General features: G+C 38.5%; 1 protein-coding gene across 2 annotated transcripts in view; it reads right to left on the bottom strand.

Annotated features, from left to right (window-relative positions):
- The window catches only part of COL9A1 (collagen type IX alpha 1 chain), a 63,124-nt gene extending 61,574 nt beyond the window's left edge, over nt 1-1,550 (bottom strand). The window contains exon 1 of one of the 2 annotated variants that reach the window (XM_005518127.3): nt 1,537-1,550. In XM_005518127.3, the coding sequence (XP_005518184.1) occupies nt 1,537-1,550 (14 nt within the window). Of the gene's footprint in view, nt 1-185; nt 324-1,536 lie in introns of those variants that run through there. The other variant, XM_088053707.1, reaches the window with a different exon arrangement.
- Between the last annotated feature and the right edge of the window lie 22,393 nt (nt 1,551-23,943).

Genomic DNA, 23,943 nt, shown 5'->3' with positions numbered 1-23,943 from the left:
TTGCCAAGACAATCTCTTTGACAAGATAATTTCTTTACATGACAACGTTTTATTTTTGCCTTATAATAAAACATGTCAATAAAGCTCTTTCTATTGTTGTCCCCTCATATAATGCTGGCAAGGACAGCTTTCACTGTTCTAATCTCTTATTTACAGATGTCTCTAAATCCCACTTGTTCTCTTACCAGTGGCTTTTCATCTTCACTGCTGGATTTCTTCACTTCTCTCATGTGAATACGCGGGGTATATCGTCACACTGCCTGCTTCCCTCTCATTAGTCCGACAGAGGAGTGCAGCAGTGGGTGCAGACAGCTGCTCCTGCCCCACCAGGACCCAGCAGAGAGGGAGGGGCAGGCTCTGGGCTGGTTTTAATCTTTCCAAGGGAAGGAGGTGGAGGCTGGACAGACATGTGTGTCCTGGTGGGCTCTGAGGGCGGACCTCGGAGCCAGCCAAATATAAAGAAGCCAAGAGAGCAAACTAAAGGCTGCTTCTTTCACCAGCATGAGGGCAGGGAGATTCAGAAGATGTGAGTTCAGCAAAGCCAGTCTCTGAATGGTGGGATCTGCTGTTCAGCCAGGCAGGGGAATGAATTATATGTACCAGGAGGTGTGAGAAAGCTGGTGGCCCTGATATGGTGTTATGACTAAAAGCTCTGAGAAGTAGGAAATCCCTGTCCTATAAAGAGGATATTTTCATTTCTCACTGATTTACTCCTGAGATGACCTCAGGAGAAGCCTGTCTGGTGAAGTCCCAGTTGGTTTTTCTGAATAAAACAGGTTATGTAAAAGGGTTTTCATTGCTTGTATTCTAACCTCCAAGGCATACATAGGCACTGTTAAGCAAACTCCTGTTCTGTTGTCATTGATAAAGCACTCCCTTTCCAAAGGGACTATTACATATGTTTGGACACACAAAGACATTTACTCATATTTGCTCACCTCGATGTAAAAAGAGAGAGAAAAACTAAAATCTGTATGCATGATCAAGGAAAAGGTAATAAAAAGCCAGAAGGTCCTGAAAGGAAGCACAGTGAAAATTCATGTATGTATTGAAAAGTATGCTAGGTTGTTCTTATACATCACATTTGTAAGGTTTCATCTTCTCTAGACATGGAATATCTAGTGATATTCTGGTTAGTAACACCCTAGATTTCCAGATTTTTCAAAATGTGGAATATAGGAAATGCAATAATCCCTGCTGTCTGATAAGTGCCTGGAGAAATAACTGGGTAATGAACTATCAGCTTCACCCCAATTTGCTGTAAATCACATTCCCAGTATTGCTAATTTCAGTGTTAACGTAGTTTACAGTTTTAAATCTATTTTTAGAAAGGGCGTGGCTGGATCACACACACAGTTTCCCATGAATAATGTCTAATTTTGATGCCTAAGGCAGTGAAGCTTTGGTGATGCTGTTTTTTCACCCTTCAAGAGAAAGATACACCCAGGGACCCTTGTGGTCCCGCACGATTGTGAACATAGCACCAGGATTGTCACATGAAACCTCTGCCAACTAAAAAAAAAAAAGGTCAAATACCAATTTGATTTCATAAGAAGTTTGCCCAAGTGACCACACACCTGAGCGCCTTATTCCCCCATGCAGCTATTTCCATTGTGGCATCCAGAGGTACCCACAGGGCATGAAAGGAGTCTATAAGGAACTGGAAGAAGAGCAGCACATGGAAGTCACTTGAAGCTATAACAAAAGGGAGTATGGCATATGAAGGAACGACAGAGAGCACGCAGGGCTTAGAAAGACTACCAGAATCTTTGTGAAGGAATGGAAAAGTCGGGTGCCAAACCATCTCTTTTGTTGTCTATAAGCTGCGGCATTTCCTTTGCCTTTGAGACTGCTTAGCATTGCCAATTTATTTGAGTCAGTATTAAGGAAGAAAAGGCCATTCCAACAGTTAGATACTGAACTAATTAGTACCACCTTACAGTAAGTTTGCAATATTTTTTGGTACATGGTGTGAAGATATCTGCCATCCATTGTGTCTGGGGTTATTCACACACACATTGTCCTCTCCTAGAGGGGAAGTCTTGTTCAGAGGAATTCAGAGAACACATACTCTGTTTCTGGGCAGTCTATAATGTAATTTTGCTTGCATTTCACTGCAGCAATTCTCAAGGGTGGAACTTCTTTTATGTCTGGAGTATTTTCCCAATACAGGATCTTCAAAAGATATTTTTACTGAAATAAAACATGGGAGACACTATGTAACTAAAGCTGGGAAAACACATTTACTATTCTGTTTGTGGGCAAAAGAAAAATTCCTTAGAAGACTAATAGCCTCAAGTTGCTCTGTGTGCATTTTGATGTCTTTATCTTGAAGGAAAACTCTGTGATGAAATTCCTGACTAGATGTCCTCCTAATAATTATCACATCACCTTGAAAGAGTCAGAAAAATATTAACCTACAAACCAGTGGTAGCAGATTTAATAGCCCCACAATCTAGCAAATATTATTCCCATTTCAAGAAAATGTAAACTGGCATAGGTAGAGTATGTATCTTATGTATCTTGCTGTCACAGAGACAATCCCCATCCAGCTAACACTCATGTTTAGCTGATCCAACTATTTTGATGTCACTCTTATGTCACTTCATAGTTTTCTCTTATGGATTGGGCCGGTATAATACTTTTTTCAGAAAAATTCAGTGGGCAATGATTGCTGTTAACCACTTGCTCAGGGATTCATAATCTAAACACTAACTGCTCATCTTTTGAAAGTGGATTAATTAAACAGTGATGAATATGTTCAAATACTATCTCCTGAAAATAAGCTATGTAGGAATATCATCACCTCACTAGCAGGTGGAGGTGTGCTTACACACCTGACTTCACATTCCACTCCTCAAATATCTGATTCCATATTCATTCCATACTCCTTCTGTGAAGCTTGACTTGGAGACAGGTATTCATACAGCTGTCTCTTGGGAATGTGTCTGAACTGGAGAGAAATACCAAATGGGTGGACCCAGCTTCTATTGCAGATATAAATCTTGGTCTCTGTGATTAAAAGGTTTGCAGCAAGGTGGCTGCAGTTGGACTTTGAGGAGGTGTAATCCAGTAAAAACCAAAAAAAGTCTAAAGGCATGATTTAGAGAAGACCACATGGAAGAGAAGGTTTCTCAGTTCAAGCTTGGGTTTACAGCAATTTAGGATGACTAAATTAAGTGAAACATCCTTTCCTGATGTTTATTTTATGTCTGGACTTGAAGGAGCTCAATTTCACTGGCTCATACTTTTGAGCAGGACTTGCAGAAGAACCTAGGCAAGTTTGTTCTTCCCCTGAAAGTATCTGTGACATATATGCAGGTACTGGGTTCCCAAGAACGAGCTTTGGAACTGGAGGAACTGAAGTCCAGTTTGCGCTGTTGAAGTGGGGCCTCTGCCTGTGTGAGTGACCCCATAAGGGACCAGAGGTTCATACGCCCAGCCCTACACAGCTCTTCCACACACACACCTGGAGAGGAGGGGAGCAGCAGGGAAGACATTACTTCTCATTGCCTATCTCTCTCCTGTCTCCTGGAGACCATTTCTCTCCCACAGAATCTTCTCTAAATTTTGCTTTTAGTCTTTTTATGTGACTTCAGCCTCTTACGGCCACTTTCTCTGTTCCGTTTACAGTAACAAAAATCTGCTTTATACATTTCAAACCTTCTTTTTCCTTACCTATAGTGTAAGGGTCACTGCTCTCCCTGGAGTTTTCCAGACCCCAGGATAAGCACATACCACACTCTTAACACGAGTGAGTTTGTTTTTACATTGTGTTTGGCTCTCTCAGCTCAAGATTAACTGTGTGGCTGTGAGTGATGGCATTTCTGAAAGACCTGTTCTTTATTAATCCTGCTAAGAGTTAAGGTTACTTGGAGCTGGGACTGATCTCATTGACATCAGGGGCAAAACTTGCATTGACTTAAGCGCCTTTTAATTAAACCAGCAACAAATAATTAAACCAGCTTCCTCAAGTGTAGGGTAATTGAATTGACAGCAAAACTATAATCCTTGTCAGGTTCCAACACATCATCGGAATTTAACAAATAATCTATTATCCAATAAATTCTTACCTTCATCATAGAAATGTAATTTTCTGTCCAAAATTTTATGAATTTTGGCATGGGAAGAAAAACAGCTTTTCTTTCCAACCTGTCAGATGCCATTTTACATAAAGACCAAACAACCTCTTTCTAGCAGAGGTCACTCAAAAAAACCTGGGAATTCTTGGGGCCAGATTCTCACCTCCTCAGCACAATCCTCTTTCTAGGTGAACCTCACTGTAATGGCACTGCAGCCAATTTGTGAACACCTAGGCTGTCCAATATAGTCTACAAAATTCAACAAATCCCTCAGGAGTGCCCTTGGAGCACAAATAAAGATGGTCTCTGTATGAAGACAGACAAATTTCCACCTTAGCTCTATGTCCCCTTGTCATAATAATTCTTTCTGCGGATGAGGCTTGCAGTTCCCATTACCTTTGAATGAAAGTCTATACTGTGGTATCATTCCTATTTTTATTTCTTTCTAGGTCAGAAGATTTGTATGTTGTCTCCAGGGGTGTTAGACAGCAGTTATCCCCAAATGTTACAGTCAGTGCTTCAGATTATCCTAAATACAGGAGAATTTATTTTCTAGTGGAACAGCAGAGAAAGTGAAAAGTTAAGCAGATTTCAGGCATAATATTGTCAATATTGTTATGAAAACTGTCGTGTTTCAGCAGAGATTATGACTCTGATCTCACTTAACATACATCTGCGTCCATCTACTGATCACACTCATTCTCAAAAACTAAAATAAGATCAGAAACAGGCTCTGCTGTTATTTATTCATTATTTGTTGAGAATAAAATGTAGTGAAAATTTTCTCATTTATAATTCCAAATACTATTACCAAGAGCCGGATCCAAATTTCATGTAACTAAAAACAAAACAAGATAACCACCCCAAATTTAGAAGTATTTTCACTCAGTTTAATAAGTCTTGATAAATATTCTTTTGTATTTTTCTCTCTTCTAATACTTCTAAATATATTAAGATTCTTTTCTAGCCAAAATTACGTTAACTGAACTTTTTGTAATTGTTGACACAATGGTACTTAATTCTGTTGATATTTATCTCTAAATACTGCAGTAAGATAATTTATTTTACTGTCATCAAATACCCTTTGAAAGAGATCATGATACCAGTAAGAAAATATCTGTTGATTGAAATAGGATCAGGTTTTCCCTCTCTAACACCAGCATTTGTGCACCACAACACCGGTTCATAGGTAAAAATACGCATAAAAATAAAATGAGTGTATGTTTACTTGAGATGGGGACCAGGCTTTCTCCATCACTCCCCACCTCTCTGCCTGCCTTCCCTGGCCAGACTCAGCATCCTGCCTCTTATCCTCAGCCCAGCCAAGCTCCAGCTGCCTGGACCCAAGGATGGGACACGTTCCCCCCCAGTCCAGAAAGCACGGGATGAGAGATCCTGACAGGGTGGGAAAGGAAAGAAATAGGCATATCTGGCTACTTGGTTACACAAAATAGCAAATTCTATGGCTCAGATTCTGATTTTTGTGGCATAAGGGGGGGAAAAAAGCTATTTCACACTGTTGATGACAGTGTGAAAGGATTCTGTAAGATTTTTTTCTAAAATGACAAAGTCCTCAGATTTTCCAAAAGTAATTTCAGGATTTTCACAGACTCAGGACATCACTACATAGTTTCATGGTTATTCAAGGACAACCTGAACAGCTCTGGGATGGGTGGGGACAGTAGGGTGCTCTGTTCATTTTGAAATGAAAGCTCTGATTCAACCAAGTGTGGTATTAAGACCACAGAAAACTGGCACACACAGACCGTTTATACAGAATTGATGACATTTAGAATATGTATTTTCATCTTCAAGATATGTTCTGTATCAAAAGAACCATTCCAAATTTTAAAAAATTCTGTTTCGTCTTTTACAAGAAATATAAAAGACATAAATATATAACAATAGCACAATAATTAAGTACTTGAAGTATAATATTAGAAGCTTGTAAGTATTTAAATCTATATAATTAAGGTCTGCAATTTCATTGCACTGATTTTGCACTTCCAATTACACCTGGTTATTGACCTCAGCAGAGCTATGGAGCTGCAAAAAATGTTCCAGACAGGAATTCATTGAGAAAAAACTAAGAACCACAATTTTTTTTTTACCATTATTCCTTTTGTTTTCTCCCAGTGAACCCAACATTATGCCACAACAGGCAGCTTCTGAACAGTGTGCTGCCAAAATGAAAACCACAAAGAAGGAATCAAAGGGCAAATTTCATGATAATTTTCAAAGCAGAGGGAAGCTTATTAGTGAAGTCCCACAGAGACTTGTACAAAAGCCTGTGCCATTTGAAATACTCATAAAATGTGATCTGGACGGCAGGTGTATAATGGGGAGGTAACATCTGCAGATAAAGGAAGTTACCAGAGTAATAAAAATGAAAACTTGAAATTACCTGAGGAATAAAAATTGAGCTGTCAGTGTGCCTCTGTGTCCAGGAGGACCAATGATACCCTGGGGTGCATCAGGAAGAGTATGGCCAACAGGTCGACAGAGGTGATTGTCCCCCTCTGCTGTGCCCTGGTGAGGCCACAGCTGGAGTGTTGTGCTCAATTCTGTTCTCCACAGTTCAAGAAAAACAATGAGCTACTGGAAAAGATCCACTGGAGGGCCATAAAGGCAATAGAGAATCTGGAGAATCTCTCTAATGAGAAGAGACTTCTTGTGGTTTGTATCCAGAGATACCACCTGGTCCAGCCTCCTCTCAAAAATCACACTTTAGAGCCAGAGCAGGTTGCTTAGGGCCTTAGCAGGCTGGGACCAGAGTACTCAAGGGCAGAGAATCCAGAACTTCTCAGGGTGACTGCGCTGTTTGTTCAAGCAGAATTTCCACTTCTACATCTTAAGAACATATTGGAACCTGTGTTTGTTAGCACTCAAAGTTTCTGGGCCTCATTCCTCATTCCTCCCTCTCTTGCCCTTGAGAATAAATGTAAGAAGGACTTTCACTACCACAAACAAGATAGTTATTTTTTATCTAGCTTGTGTAGTTTTAAGTATCTATTTCTCCTGCAAGAGTGTGAGGAATCAAGTGCTCAGTTTAAGAGCAACGCTTAAGAGACATGAAAGACCACATGAATTCAGAAAAAAAGTAATTTACAGTGATATCTGGAAGATATTTCTTCTGGAAAACTACATGGAAAACTTCTCTTAAGAAACAAAGCAAAACAAAAAATACAGATGTTGAGCAGAAAAGTGTTAACCATCTTTTCATCTTGATTCATGCTTTAATGGTTGACTTTAAAAAAGACTAGCAAATGTTTTAATGCAATTCATTGAAGGAGGAAGGTGGCATGCTTATAAATAAATCTATGTTGATTATGTAGTGGTATAAGCTCTGTCTCTCATGTTACTGATGCAATTCTCTGAACTGCGTCTCATCAGACATGATTAGATATTTCCTGTTGTCATGTGTAAATTAGTCACTCCTGCAAATGTCACAGAACTTGGTTTTTTGCTTTCTCATTTATTTTTGTTATGTCCTATAGCTGGATTGCCCAAGACAACTGTTGTTACTACCTTTTTTTAATTCTGATTTTTTTTGTCACCAGTGGGCTCCACGTACAACAAACCTGGTAAGTCTTATTATCTGAAGATGTTATACTTTCTGGGTGTCTTTTGGTTCAATTTTTGTATGTAAGGTTGAAGTAAGTATTTTTAACAGTAAAACTTCTTATAAAGTACCTCAAGATTTTTTGCCTTTGCTTACAGTTGAGATGGTACTTTGTTCATATGCCTTCCTAAGTATGAATCTAAAAAAAATCCTCAAGCAAAAGTATTAGGAAGATGAGCATTCAAATCTAGTTTCTATTGTAGCTTACAAATCAAAAGTCAGGTGCCTAAAAAAACCAAATAAGGATGTCTCCTGTGTATAGGATTCTCATCTCCATCCACAGGAGCTATGCATTAAAACAAAATGGGAATAAAAATAACCTCACTACAATGTTTTGAAACGTCAAGAACATTTCTTCACAAAACCTAAGATCTTGCCTGGGTTATGCAGACTGTGCTGCATGCTGCAGCCACTCTGGAAAGCAGCCAGTTGCTGCAAAGATTTACAGCACAATTTAAATAGTTGAAAGGAAGGTGCATGTTCAACAGGGAAGCAGTGGAGCAGAGAACTAACCATGGGAGAGGATTTCTGCCTCTTCTAGGTCAGCACTCAGCCTTACTCAGAACCAAATAAAAGTTGTTACTGTCTCCTGTCTGTTAGTCCGTGTGAAATGAATTAATGATCCCAGGCCAATCCTTGCCAGACAAAAACACCACTGCAAAATCACCCTCCCTTCTGGAAGCTTTGTAAGAAAATTCAGAACTAATTTGGCATGGAAAATGAACTACCTTGTCTCTTCTAACCAAGGTCTTTCCAGGCTAAGAATAAAACCAGGTGGTAGAAAAGGATGAGCAAGTAGCTACTTGCCTGGAATTAGCAGTTTTGGGGATAATCAGATGCTTTACAGGAGCACTGTATCTCTCAAGCCCTTGTGAATCCATCTGGAAAACACAGGTACTTGTGAGCAGAACTCTATTCAGTACTATACTCAGCATTTGAGACAGAGGGTTATGTTTGTGTCGTGGTTTTAAGCCAGTAACTAAAAAAATTACTTATTTTTTTGCTGTGAGATATGGATTAGAATAAGAGCAAAACAGGCTTAAAACTTAAAAGGAATAAAGACAGTTTATTAACAAACTACAAGAATAAGAACACCAGAATAAACTTTCAGAAAACCCTTTTATCTTTCACTACTTGACCATTTTTTATACACATGATAACATAGAGACAAAAACTTTAGAACTTTGGTGGTTAAAAACAGTCTTAATTCTTGCTAGAGTCTTTTCATCAGTCTTTGTAGAGAAACAGAAGTCTCTTTCTGCCAATCTATGGAGTTTTTAGAGTTCACTCCTCCTATTTCACATTACTCCAAGGTGTGCATGGGTCAATGAGTCTAGGGATGCTATTTTAAGGATGAGGTATTCAAAGGTAGAAGTCCTCTTCATCTGTTCCTGTGAGCTTTCCTGGAAAACAGCTTTCCTCTTGCCCCCTCAAGGCTTCAAAATCTTCACTTTACCCATTTCTAGCAACTCACAGTATCACAACCACTCTCTCTTTTTCTCTAAAGTCCACACTTTGAACACTCTATTCTTCCCATACTCTAGTCATGAATTAAAGGAGGTTTTTAAACTACTATTGTCTATCTCCATAGCTGTAACAGAAAGATATTTCAGCTGTAAAGCATCTTCTTATTCTCTCTTTCTTATTTAAACTTAACTCTTTTCTTCACTGGTTTTTAGTGGTTCTATGATGTCTTTGTCTTTCTGAGAAAAAAGAGTAATCTGTTTGCTTATCCAGGTAGTAAAAGAATTAAAAGCTTTAGGAAAGCTGCAAGCGTTCATGGTGTCAGGTTTCAGTCTAGCAGCAGAAACTGAAAACTAAACCAGGCTGCTTTCTTTTCCTCCCCCCCCCTTCCCTCTCGTCCTCTGCGGCCTTCTTCGGCCGAGGGGGGGGGGGGGGTGGAGTGAAAGAGGCTATCACAGAGCCTTGTTACCTCCTCAGAAGCCAGAAACCAAAGAGGGCAAGAGAACTCTGTTTGTACTTCTTAAGGGGGTGTTTACAAGTTGAATTCACTTTTTAATGGTCAGATCTGCTGTCAATTCTTGGAAATGACTGATAATTGGTCAGGAAGAAAAACTCTCATCAGCCACCAGCAGCTTCAACTTCCCCTCTTTCCAAGCTGTCTTAAAGGTAAAGCTACTCCATGACAGTTTGAATTAAAGACTATTTAGATTTATGCTAGCAATTTGAAGGATCATTTTAGGTCTGAGTTCTCTTCAACCAAATCTTAAAATAATTAAAGTACTGGATGGAAGAGCACAATTATCCTGCTTGTGTTTGGGTACCGTGAGTTTACCAAAGGTGTGACAGAGACTCATACACTAGTTCAGCTTTGCAGGGGTTTCTGGAGGTCCTCCTGTCCATCCCCTGCCCAGAGGAAGGCTAGTCCCAGGTGCTGAAAACCTGTCAAGTTTTGTTATCCCCAAAGATAGACAACTTGTTCCACCATTCAATTATTATCTCATGTGGATACTTCATAAATATGCTTACTTGCAGCATTCCAGCTGAACTACTTAGCAGTCCTGGAGCACAGAAGTACCAGCAAAACTGCTCAACACAGTCAGCATATAAATATGAGAGAGAACCTTTTCTACATTCACTGTCAGTCAGGCTGTCCTCTGTTGCTCTAGGACATTTCTCAGAGTATAGCAGATGCTTTGACGTAATTGAGAATAATACTCCAGGGCACTGAACACAATTTTCAAGGAAATGCAGCTCAAATTTGACACACAGTGTCCTCTGGTTCTGTAAAATTTCAATAAGTATTTTCAGGAAATTTTCTATATTCAAGTTATCTATGTCTTTAAGCCTCCTCCGTAATCTCATTTAATGCTGCTTGGGGAAAACTTTTTTTAGGATGAGTTCAGGTCTATATTGGAAAAGCCTTTCCTGGCATAATAAGGACAGAGTGTGGGATTTCTTGTGACGTTTTTATACTGGAAAAGTTTTAGTGTATATATATATATATATATATATATATATATACACACACCTATACATACATATATATATATACATATATATATATATATATATATATGCACACACATATATATACAATTATACCAGATAAATGGGCTTTCATCAGAACTGGCATAAGTGAGTCCAAGAAAAGCAGAGCTTCATTGCAAGGAAGTTGTCTAGACTGAGAATTTCTTCCCAGTGTGAGGAGGGCTGCTGACTGCTGCAACCCGATTAGTGAACTGACTTATCTGTCCAACAGATGGAGTTTCAAAATCACCAATGCTCAGATTCTCACACTGTGCTGCTCATTCATTATAAGTTAAATTAGTTCTAGACACATATTAGTACTGCTTAATATTGATAATTCCAGATGGAGAGATGAATTAATTACTGGCCTTTTTCATCTTTATGAATATTTAAGCTGTTAAGACATTAAGTCAGGTTCTATCTTTAGTTATACTGCTGAGATACTCAAGAAACTTGATCTTTTGAATTTTTGTACTCAATTTCAAATACTCTACCATTACCTACACCTTGCCTAAAGACAGTTTTACTGCATAAATATCAGAACAATTAATTCTGTCAAATACTAGTAAGATTTACATTCTTGTGTTAACTATTATACATCTGATGTACATGACCTTTCATTCTTTTCTGCACTCTGCATATTTGGAAGAAATAATAAAACACATGTCCACCTTTTAATTACAAAAAGACATTTTGTTAACTTCTCCGTCATGATACCATATTTTCTATAAGCTAATATTTCTTACTGGCTTAATACTGTGGATTTTGGAGAATTTTCATTTACTTCACAACACAATAATCCTCCTATCACAAATGAAAAACTGAAAGAGAAGTGCAAGTGCAACAGCCAGGAGAGTGATCGTGGACTGAGCTGGGATAGCTGGATAAAGAACTGTGGACTGATGGCCATTCCCAGCCTCACCAGAGACAAGATCCAGTCCTTTGGGGTCTAGTTCAAAATTCTCATGTTTAAATCATGTTTTTTTATTTTATCCTTGCCTTCTGCCCTGATGAATTGTGCATCACTCTCTGCATACAATGTAGCCAGGAGCATACATGGAATGCCTGGCCTTCAGTCACTCCCTACAGAAGAAACTGAAGCTTGATCTCATACGTGCTGGACATCTGCGCAGACTTGTGGGCTATTACATACAGAATAGCTGTGGTGGTAACATCACCTGTAACCACACTGACTGTTGATTTGAAAAGGCTGGAACCTGATCATTCTTCCCAGGATGAGGTGTGAAGGCCTAATCACCAGGGTGGACTGCATGTTCTGGATGCCAGAGGGTAGGGAGGACACTTCCTCAGGTCTTTAGTCAGACACTTGAGCTCTAGGTGAGGATTTTAAGCATGTTCCTGTTGGTTCCCAACAGGCATTAAGCTATGTCTATCTATCTTTATGCTCACTGAACAATTCCACATTCTGGATCCTTTTTGAGGAGGAGAGCCATAGAACTAGAATTTTAAGTATGCGTGCAGTTAAACCTCTTCTTTAGTCTGTATTCTTTTTTTAAAAAATTGCTGGGCATTTCAGTTGTTACATAATCTTAACATTTACCCTGGGAATTTCCTGGGAGAGTTATCTTATGCTACATTTTGTACAAATGTTACAAACCAGTATGAAAAAAATGAAACACACTGAAATGGGCTTGATGAAACACGTTAGTTGTGCAAGGGTCTCCAGAATTTCCCAATGCTCTCTCTTGAATTAATCCTAAAAATTATTCAACCAGCTATCATAAACTGGTAAAAAAGCTAAAGAAAATGATTAATTGACTGGCATTATCCATTACTGGCCACATCTTTCTGTTTTGCAGCAGAGTTGAGACAGTGCAGTTTAGCAGGTTTTTTCTTTGTTGGGGGTTGTTCTCTTAGGTATATTGAACTGGATGGAAGCCAAAGGTAGAAATGTCTGTAAATTATCACATCTTCAAGAGCAATAATAATCTTGGAGTGTCCCTGACATTCAGAAATGGAAAGATATTACTTGAATAGAGATGTTATCTCATAGCAAAGAGGCCAAGAAAATGCTGTAAATGCTGCAGGTGTAAGGAAATGAGTGAGTACATACCATGCTGTATGCACATTCAAATTCTGTGGTCTGGCATGTGCTTGAAAGTGGTAAAAAGGAGATAGAATTAGGTTTTCTTCACTGAATTGTAACTGCATTTATTAATATTTATAAAATATCTCAAAAATAAATATCAGGGATGCTGGATTCATCATTACTTACTCAGTGAAATAGTATGTAGGTAACTGAAGGACACCCAGCTTTCTGAAACACAATTCCATAATATTTTTCTTGCTGGGTAAATATGGAATATTACACTGTGAATAAGTACATACTCAGGACTAGCGTGAATACAAGTACTCTCCAGTAGATCCTGAAAGTCACTTTTCTACCATTGTGAAATATGGTTGAGGCCTGAAGAGAATGGACAGCTGGCACATGTGGTTGGACCAGAGTTTATGTTCACAGTGCACAGTGTAGGCACATCATCCCAAGCACTGGTAAATACCCCAAGCACTGGTACAACTCCATCTTTCACCTACATAACCATCCAAAAACATTGAACATTTGTTCAAGATCAATGGACATTTTTCCTTACAGCATTATCAGCCACCTTCAAGTAGATGTCCCAGAGAACATATTCCATGTTCAGCTGAGATTTCCATTTCTCTGAACGTATTTCTGGAAGTGAAGTGAAACTGCTAAGTGCTAAATGTTGGATCACAACCTTGGGTTGCAGTTCTCAGCCCAGAGCACTGAGTGACAAATGCAGGTGAAAGGACTACAGTCTCCAGGGAGAGCAGTGACCTTCCTTTAGGGAATCTGCCCATCTTGGTATCAGCAGCAATGTGGAATGTAGTCTCTTCTCTTATCCTTTGAACACTCAGGGCTAGAACAAATTTTACACCTGTTATTTAAACTACTTTGTAGAAACAATCAAAAAATGCAACTCCTATTCCAAAAGGCTAAGATTAAAATGGAAGAAAATATTGATGGTGATAAGTCTTTAATGGATTGCAACATTAGACCAATGATTTGGAGACTGTAGATATTTGATGCTGTTTAGGGAACAGGGCCTTTGAAGGAGTCTGCCTGGGGTAGCAAGGACTGACAGCTCCCTGGAGGTCCCCCAGGACAAGCCTGGCACTGCTGTGGCATCTCTGGAGAGGGGCCTGATGGCCCCAAGTGTCTGACATGAGGCCGGGATGGGGGAAACCAGTCAGGGGCAGCATCAGAAGGGAACTATCGGGCTGAGGGAAGTGATTCTTCCCCTCTTCTTCACTCTGGTGAGACCTCACCTGCAGGGCTACATCCACTCTGTGGCCCCAGCATAAGAGGAATGTGGACCTTTGTGCAGGATGTGAAAAGTCCAGAGCAGAACCCTGAAGATGATCAGAGAGCTGGTGCACTTGCCTGTGAAAACAAACTGAGATAGCTGAGATAACTGAGATAGGGGTTATTGAGCCTGAAGAAAAGAAGGGTCCAGGGACACCTTAGAGCTGCCTTCCAGCACTTAAAGCAGACTCATAAAAGGCCTTTTACATGGGCAAAGAGTGATAGGACAAGAGTGAATGGTTTTAAAATGAAAGAGGGTAGAGAGTGTAGTAAGGAACCAGAGCAGGTTACCACAGCAGCTGCAGCTGTCCCAAGTGTTCAAGGCCAGATTGGATGGGGCTTTGATCAGCCTGGGCTAGTGGAAGGTGTCCTTGCCCATGGCAGGTAGTTGGAAATAGATGACCTTTAAGGTCACTTCCAAGCCAAACAATTCAATGATGATCATGTCTGGTCCTCACTAGAGGCCTCAGATTTTTAGGTGACACATCCAGAGTCACCACATCTTCCTGAAAATACCTTAGTGCCAAACCCCACAAGACAATTTTAACATGCAGAGGAAGATACTCCATCCACAGAGAATAGCTTGTCTGGGAATGACTGGCTGCAGCTATGCCAACTCATTTAATAATTGATAACCATGAGAGTATGCAGTCCTTTTGCTATTTGAAGCCTGGAAAATGAGGAGATTTAAGTCAACATGTAGTTCAATAAGTAGCCATGGGAAGTAACTCCAAAAAGGGCTAGTGTTCTGGAAGCAAAAAACACAACCTCAGGATCTGAGATGGATGGTGATGGGTGGAGTAATTTCTGGTATCAAAAAGATTAGGAGATTGAAACAGAAAAATCACAAGAGTAGAGAGATCAGGAGATGGTAGATTTAAGAGCAATCTTTTTTTGCCTTTTCTGGAGAAAAAACCTAGACTTTTGTCAGGGCACAAATATGAGCGAAGTAAAAGAGAGGGGAAATTTAGATGATTCCTAGGATGTGATTCATGTTAGTGATCAGAGCCCTGGAAAAAAGGATATTTTTGCTCTGTGTGAAACCTTGAGTCTAAGAAGTTTGTGTGCTACCCAGACTATGATGGAAACTTCCCCTCTATGTATTCTAAGATCGCTGTCTTAGAAGAGCATCTACACTAATGTAACTGTGCACTAATGTCCATGAGCTGCCTAAAAAACAAAGGCAACAAAAACTAAGCTCAGAGAGATGCTAAGAAAGATTGAAAGAATAGCTGGGGGATGGAAGAGGAAACACAGGTGAACAGCCTGGAAAACACAGAAAGACAGAAAATCAAAAAACAAAAATCCATCCAAAATTTTAAAGTCAACAAGTATGAAATGAAGACAACAAAAAGCACTTGAAGCCCAGCCAGGAAAATGGGTGTTCAGATTGTTTGCACTGTTTCTGCTGCAGTTGTTCTGTGAATAAATACCAGGGTTTGGCAAAACCAAGCATATTTATAACATTTATACACATTTATACATTTCAAAGCATACAACTAGACATTTCACTACTGCTTTCTCTTATTCTCTTCCCAAGTTAGCCCCCATGATGTCCACAGAAATCAGTGGAAGTATCTTGATTTTCAGAGACGTAGACAAGACTAGGATCTTGCTCAGAGACATTTATTTCAAAATAGCTGATTGACACCAGATATGAAAGCTCCCTGAATAAGTGATGGAATCTTTCATGTGTCTGCTAGGTCTGTGTGTGTTCTGCCTGCTGCTTGCACAGCAGATGCCGTAAGAGCTGCTGGAGGGAAGACAGAGACAGCAGAGATGTAGGTTAAACATAAGCAGAGATGTTAACAGGGTTTGGGCAGAACCTATTCAGTGAGCCCATTAGCTGTGAAAGGCACTCTGCTGTGAGACAAGCTTCTGTCTGACCAAATTTTTTCCCACTGAACACAGAGATATTTTAGAATTTTTTTTATGTTGTTCCCATGGAAACTTTCCCTATGTCACTCACATTTTTCTTGCTGCAGGTCACATCCTATTTCATCTTCAGTTATTATTATTATTATTCATGTAGATAGCCATTGCTTTATGACTGCCTTGCAGATTGCATACTCCTATGGTCACCCTTTAAGATAAAGATATAATTGTCATAATTGCTAGGATTTAGCTGTCATTTACTTCCTGTATACAACATGGCAAGGAAAAGATCCTCATGGGCTTTGTTTGCCAAAGCAAGCAGGCTGCTTCAAGTACAATGGTCTAAAATAGCATCAGATATGGTTTGCATAGGATACTCTTATTCCAATGTTTGTAATGTTCTGATCCTCTATACAGCTTGTGAAAGGTCATTAATTGTACTCAGATGGGCCTATTATAGGGTAAAATCTACAAGTCAGTTTGCTGCTTAGTGTTGTAAAAACTGTATTTGTGAAAAAAATGGTCAGCTGTGCTTTTCTTCATTTTGACTAGGAATGTTCTAGCTGTAAACATTTTTAGGGAGATGGTGAAGTGCTCCCATTATGTTCTAACTTTTTTCCCTTTATTCTTTCCAGAAAATTTTTGCCTGTTAGATGCAGGTTTCTGTAGCTCATGATAAAGCAATTTTGGATCTTGAATGAGTAAAGAAACATAATTATTTGTGTGTGTGTGTGTGTACATATGTATGCTTTTAAATAGATGCAGTTCCGCAATTACTTGGCCAGAAAATAGTTTAGCAAAATATCCCTCAGAGAGGAAAATTACATGAATGTGTTGATGAAAATCAGTTTAGATCTGGCCAAGCTACAGCTTGCTGAAAATAACTTTGTGAAAAAAACAATCTTTTTCTTTAGAATGAGTACTTAAAATTGAAAAATACTGCATGAGTGCACAGCTAATACAATCACGTATTTTCTCCAATAGCAGCTCTTTCTCTAGCAGCTCACCGTAATACACAGCATTTTGCTGCAGGCCTTCCCAGCTCTTTCTAATAAACAGCACCCTGTGTTTCTGTATAGCAAATATGTAATAAGATAGAGGAAAATGCTATATCTTTTTATTTGAGTTATAGAAACAGCATGTCAGTGTGTAGCTGTGCAATCCTAATGGATCAGACTGAGATTTGGACAAGACTGATGTCCTGTTTCCTACAGTTTCTACAGAGGGGTTTACCCTGACTCCTTTGTAACTTTAAGAGGATAGAAAACTCAACTTATTGACAATGCACTATTGTCAATCGTCTGCTACAATTCCTTATCACCCACAACAGAGCATTAGCTACTGACAGCCAAGGAGTAAGAAGCTAGGCAGCAACTCCCACAAAGCTGCTTTTTCTGTGGTGAGCTGGAAAGGGAGAAATTAAATCATAAATTATCTTCTTGTTCTTTCACTATCTTGCAGCAAGAGTAGTCTTGACACATCTCCCTTTTATATGTGCCTTTAAGATATTTTTTATCATGTATCCTTGTCTTCTTGCTAAAATATGCAGTGCCAGTATTTTCAGCTTCTCTTCAGTGCAGAGACATTGCTTCACTTTTGTAATTTTTCTCGTTCTTTAATAAGGTACAGACTCTCTAAGATTGATCTGAATCATACAGAATATGCATGTGAAACTGTAACACTCATTTGCTACCAGCTGCTAACAGCTGCTAACAGCTACCTTCTCTTCTTAATTGAGTATTCTTCCACCTGCATCTGAACATGGCTTTGTTTGTCAGTCCCTGGATGCTTGCGAGTGTCATACAACTCTTGCTACAATTTGTTCTTTTCACACAAGATGCTGGGCTCTTTTGCTGGCTTTGTTGGAAACAGGAGGCAGGTCTGTGAGTGAGAACACTTCAACCTCTAGACACAGAAGAGCATCCATATTGACAATGCCCACTTAATTCACAGGGGCTTTTTTATCAGATGTATATTTTTCCAGCATTCACTGAATGTATTTTTTGTAGCAATACAAAAGTCATTCAGTGGAAGAAAAAAATTTTTTGAGAGAACTGTACTTTTTTGGAATTTATGCTTTATTAAAATTATCAAAATAATAAGATCAGAATGAGAAACATCTCTCCTCCCAGCATTTCACGTACCTCCTCCTATGCATCTTCAATCAACTAGCTGATTTAGTGAAAGAGCATATTATCTATCCTATATTCTTTTTGAATTTGTAATAAATTAAAAATCATTTTTTTAAAAATGTAGCTCAGAGAGAAAGCAGACAATGACACATAACTGACTGTACATTTTATTCTCCTAAAGCAATGACCAGACAGTACACAACCTTTGTTAGATCTCTTTCTGACTGTAGTAGAAGTAAGAATATACCCTTTTTTTATACCTTCTGGTTCAGAGAAACACCCAAAGAATATCTCTAATTTTCTCAGGATATTGTGTCCACAAAACATGAAACCATGTCCTGCATTAGGATGTACAACCCATCATGGAAGATAAGACAAATATATAAAATTACAAACTGTTTTATTCAATAAATGTAGCATCACCATTGTGCTACCTTTAAATACTCCTCTTTACTGGGACATAAGACCAGACACAGATCAAGTTAATTACAGTGTTACTCCAATTGTCACAGATCCCACAGTATTATAAGAGGAATTTATTTAAACAAATGTTTACTCTAAACAAACACCCAGGGGACATAAATCTATGCTTTCTTGGAGGCCTCCGAGATATGGAATAAGTCAAGCTACACAGTGTTCAGGAAAGGAAAATACATTAAGAAATAAACTGAGATTCTTTTAAGAACAATCCATTAACGAAAACAAGTAGGTTCCTGAGCCATTTAATTTCCATTAACTCTAATTAATCAGAATGGATTTTTCATCATCCCCTAACAAATTTAAAAGTTACGGTTTCTTTTTAAATATATTTTTAAATCCAGTCTATTTATCTCAGATGCCCAGAGTCTGCCAGCTCTCTGTATTCGCTCCAGATCTACCATGGCTCTATCCGTTGACATATCCATACATTGGGGTTAGATTGTAAGATTCTCCACTAAATTTCACAAAAACAATTTGCACAGACTTGGATAGCCCAGGGCCCTTATCATGTATGCATGACCATTTAAGCTAATTTTAACTTGCAGAGTTTCTTGAATACTCTGCAAACCCTTAGTTGCCATGGAAACCCCTGCACTTCCGTGTGCACGTATAAAACTTCCACAAAGAAATCCACACAGGGAAATAGTGCCTGTTTTTAGGTTAAATGCTAGTTAGAGGCTACGAATATTACAGATCTCTAAATCACCAGTATCTATGCATTTCAGAAAAGGATGTGGTTTCACCCACAACAGAACAGGTGAAATGGTACCGGGTGAATGCCCTGCAAAATAGAAAGAAAACCATGCTCTGCTATTGTCAGCCTGGATAATAGAATTAAAAAATTGCAAAATTTCCACTAAAAAATGACCACTTCTCGTAAAAAGTCATCTTGTCCACCTTTGTTATGCTAAGGATAAGCATTAAACAGAATAATGTTTTCTCGCTTGTCCTTGTGTCTCGGAAAATAAGTGACTTTTCTGAGGCAAACAGGCAGCCGGAATTTTGAAATTATGTCTCAATAATAAACACTTCAATAAACTTTTTCATACTGATCTGAAAAAAAATCATCTGCTGACATAAAAATGCAAATAGAACCACATTACATTATTCAGTGGCCATAAATACGTGCTGTGGCTGTGTGTGTGTTTCTGGTGGCTCTTTTAGCAAGGCCAGCCTAGAGAGAGGCAACAGAGACATACCAGAGGAAAAGAGGGGAGAGGAGGTTTGTGAGCCAGCAAACAGAGGTAGGACTTTTCCAGATGTAGATTATCATGGGGTACCATTTTAGTGCATGTTTATTCTTTCTGCATTGATTGTATCAAATGGTTAGGTCTGTGTATTTCGTGCCTTCACTTTATATTGAAATATATTAAAAAATATATTCTAGAACATTATAAGCAGAAAAAAAATTATTTAACCAAAGGTCACAAAGACTATCCCTTATGTTTCCACTGCACTGGTTATAGATAATCTTGCTTAAATATTTTTCTGCTTACCACCCCTCTGGACTTGGTCATTGCTGTAGCGCATTAAATCTGGGTTAAAATTGATGCATGTCTGACTGTCAATACTGTCCCTAGTATTTTCTGACTGCTTCAGGGAGCTCATTTAAACCCTCTCTCTTTTATTTCTACATTTATATGTGGGAGACCACACAACCTATTTCCAGTGACTACTTTTGGTACAAAGTAATTGTATAGCATTGCAAGCAGATAACACAATGTCTATGCTAAGCATTATTACAATGAATATAAATATTATGTCTAAATCAAGAAATGAAGAAGTTTTTTCTTTGATTTTTATGGTCTTTATCCCTGTGTACATTACTTTGTAATTACTTTTTATTGTATTGTATGAATTTTAATCAGAGCAGTTGTAAATCTTTTTTATATAAAATAAATAAATATCTGTGGTGCAGAACTCACTAGAGTCCATTAAGAAATAACACAAGAGATAATCCTCTATCAATTTCAGACGATTATCTCTTCCTGATAAGATACTTCTTTATTGATTTCTTGCTTACTGAACTCCCCAGGGTATTTCCATAAGGGATGCTTACCAGCTTTTAACTAATGGCATTACAACATCACTTCCACCTTCTCTTTCAACAATAAAATGTAACAAAACAAATCATCTGCAGGGGAACATCTGCTGCAGAATATGGAATGGCTGTGTTCACCTTTATGTTATTGGACAAAGGTCATTAAAAATGGAAAACTAAAGTCTTTAGCACTTTTAATATACATCCCACCTTATTTGAAAATGAGCTCACTGTTCTGAAAGCATTTGGTATCCTGTGTACAGGATGTGTTTATACAGCTGTTTTTCAGTCCATTGGCTGATGATAACATCAAATGTAATAAAAGCTGAACACACATCCATATCATCATCTCTTTCTTAAAATTAAAACCTTAATTCCATTCTCTACCCCACACAGAGATGTAAGAAGAGCATTGTGAGATGCTAAACATATTATATATCCTTTTAGAGGTAAGACTTGTTTAAAAGTCCTCATTCAGCTCAGTTGCCCTCTTAACCTTAATGTTACAAATGCAATCATCTAGCTGAAAGTGCACTATGCATAAGAAATGTATAAACTTTATAAAGCAATTTTTAGAAAAGAAAACTGACTAACATTCAAAGGCCTGAATCCTGACTTGACAAGGGTCACACTTGATTCCTTTGCTATTAATTTTCCAGTGAAGAAGGGTGACTCAGTAAGACTTTTGACAAATGCAGCAATGTATAGCACAATCCCAACAAATTCAATCCAAAACCATGAAGAGATGTTCCAAGTAATAACAAACTGTAGGAGTATAATAGTATGACAGGGAGGTGTATTTCATTTTGGTTTTACAGATGAAAAAACTTAGGGAACCTAGTGTGCCAAAGATAAGGCAGTGCAACAACAATAAAACCAATACAGAAGCCCAGACTCCTGAAAACTACAGTTCAGAGAATTGAAATTTCATATTTGTATCATGCCTGTTGACTTGCTATGAAAATGCCATTTACTACTTATTTGAACCAGGGTGTTAGGACATTTGACCTTTGTGCTGAAGACACTGACTTCCTGAATAGTTTAAAAGATTTTTAAAGTGAAAAAAAACACAGAAGGATGTGTCAGGAGATATCCTAGTAGCTCATAGACATAAAACCCTTTCTAAGGGTTTTATCATTTTTGTCTTTTCTCACGTGTCTGTTTCTCAGCCTACATCTGGATTCACGATGCAAAAGAAAAGTAACAGGTGAGGAAAAGTTCTCCCATAAATTTTTGCTTGATCCAAAGGGATGAAGTTGAAAAAGAAAGCACATGCAGTATTTCCTCTATGACAGCTATTTTATTTACTTCCTTAGTCTTTATCTTAATGGTTTCATATTTTTTTCTCTGTGGGTCTTGGAATTTTGGGGGTGGGTTGAGGGCTTTGTTTGTTTGTGTGTGGGGTGGGTTGTTTTGGTTTGTTTGTTTTGTTTTGTTGGAATCACTTTGCTAGAGGAAGGAATGGAAGGAAAATGTCAATGGAAATCATGTTATCATGCTGCATTAACTGTAGCTCCTGTATTGGACAATTTTTGCTGAACTGGGACCAAAGTGAATCCATTTGTAGGACATAATCTTTATCTCTTTATCTTTTGACAAGGAGCTATACTTCTGTCAATGCCAATTTGAATGTTAGCATACATTTTTTCTCTTAATGTCTTTAACTATAAGCTCAGCTACTTAGATTTGGGTATTTTTTCACTGTCTGGGTAGATGCTATTGAACCCTCAAACATCTGAGCAATTCTCTGATCCAGAAACAGTTATGTGCCAGATAGTATTTAATAACTGCTACCACAGAATGCCATCACAGAGCATCTAAACCTCTGCATTTCAGCCTGCAGCTCTTGTGATGCTCATTTCAAGCAAAGATGAGAAAGTTGGGCTGACTGCCCCAGGGCAGGTGGGGTGTGAAGGAGGGTAAGGCTGCACAATCAGAGTGTGCCAGAGGAGACAAGCAGCTTCTCACGCATCCCAAATGCAGCAACTTCCACACAACCCTCTACTCTACACTAGTAAATTTCCTCTTGCCACTCTAGTCCCAAGAGCTCTGGCATGTGCTTTGCACGCCAGTAGTTACAAGATGCTACATCCTGTCTAGATTGTCAATGTTTTTCTCTACCTCCCTCTCTGCTAAGTCATTAATCACTCTGACATTCTCATCCTCTCTCAATCCTCCATTGTCCTTTCCTTTTATCCTTCTTTATGCAAAAATAAAACTGTTTCTTATTTTCATATTAAATCTTCTTCATTCACATGCAGATACCTCCATTAATATGTTGCAAATGGTTTTCTCATCTTCTCTCCATCATGCCCGTTTAATACTTCAGGTCCCAGAAGCCAAAATTGTTCATGGGTTTCTGAAGCCTAACTGGGAGGATCAGCACTACCTTAAAACTGCTACTAGAATGATATTTGTAACAGTGATACTTAGAGATTGTAATTGAGTAAATTTGTTGGTGATTTGAAAACACATTACTGAAAAAAAAACCCAAGGCAAGAGTGGCAAAGCTTAAAACTTTTAACAGGTTGCTGAATGATACACTGACACATTACAACATGCAAGGGAAAAAAAAATATTGAAATCTTGAGCAAAGTTACAAGTAAAAATATGACAGATTTCATTGCTGAGATATTCCATTAAAACCCATACTGATCTTTCGCCTTAAAAATTTTGGTAATCTTGTATTAAAACCTACCTCAAGTAAAACTCAGCCTACCAAATGTTTGAAAACCACTCCTGTCAAGTAGAGTAAGGCTGATAAAGTTCCATTGTGGCTTCTCCTAGTGAATAGATGCTATGGACTGAGACACGAGACAGCGGATTAGATGGATGAAGCAAACACTTTGATTGTTATCGTGTGTACAAGGTTTGCCAAAGGACTGGGGCAGCTCCTTTGTAGCAACTCAGAGTTGCTATAGGCTGTGTACCTTTTTAGTAGAGATGAGAAACAATGAGGTGGTAAGAGTAGTTTGTTGCTTCTACAGAAATTATTTCAAACATTCACTGATGTTTCACATGTATCAAAAGTAAGTAAATGACATACAGAAGATCAGTGAATTATAGCCTCAGAAACTACATGTGTTTAGATTATCTTTAAACAGAGGCATTTGTTCATGTGCTGTTGTCTTATACTGCAAACTACGTTCTCAGCAGCTGAGATGCGTCACACAGCCTCACATGATCATAGATACATAAAGAGAGATGGATGTGTCTTAATCCACATTTTAGGTTTTTTTCTCTCTCTTCTACAGTCTTACTGCACAGCCTCACTGCCTTGTCCTCATGATTGTCACCTTCCTTCTGTCATGGATTTTGGCCTTCCTGCAGCCTCAATATTGGACTTGACCTGGAAGCACCATGGGAACAAC

The sequence above is a fragment of the Pseudopodoces humilis genome, chromosome 3 (genome assembly GCF_049639895.1).
Source record: "Pseudopodoces humilis isolate 2021_Gansu_Grassland_sample_001 chromosome 3, ASM4963989v1, whole genome shotgun sequence".
Taxonomy (NCBI): Eukaryota; Metazoa; Chordata; class Aves; order Passeriformes; family Paridae; genus Pseudopodoces; species Pseudopodoces humilis.
Note: the sequence above shows the minus strand (reverse complement) of the source record. Positions and strands in the feature narration are given on the sequence as shown.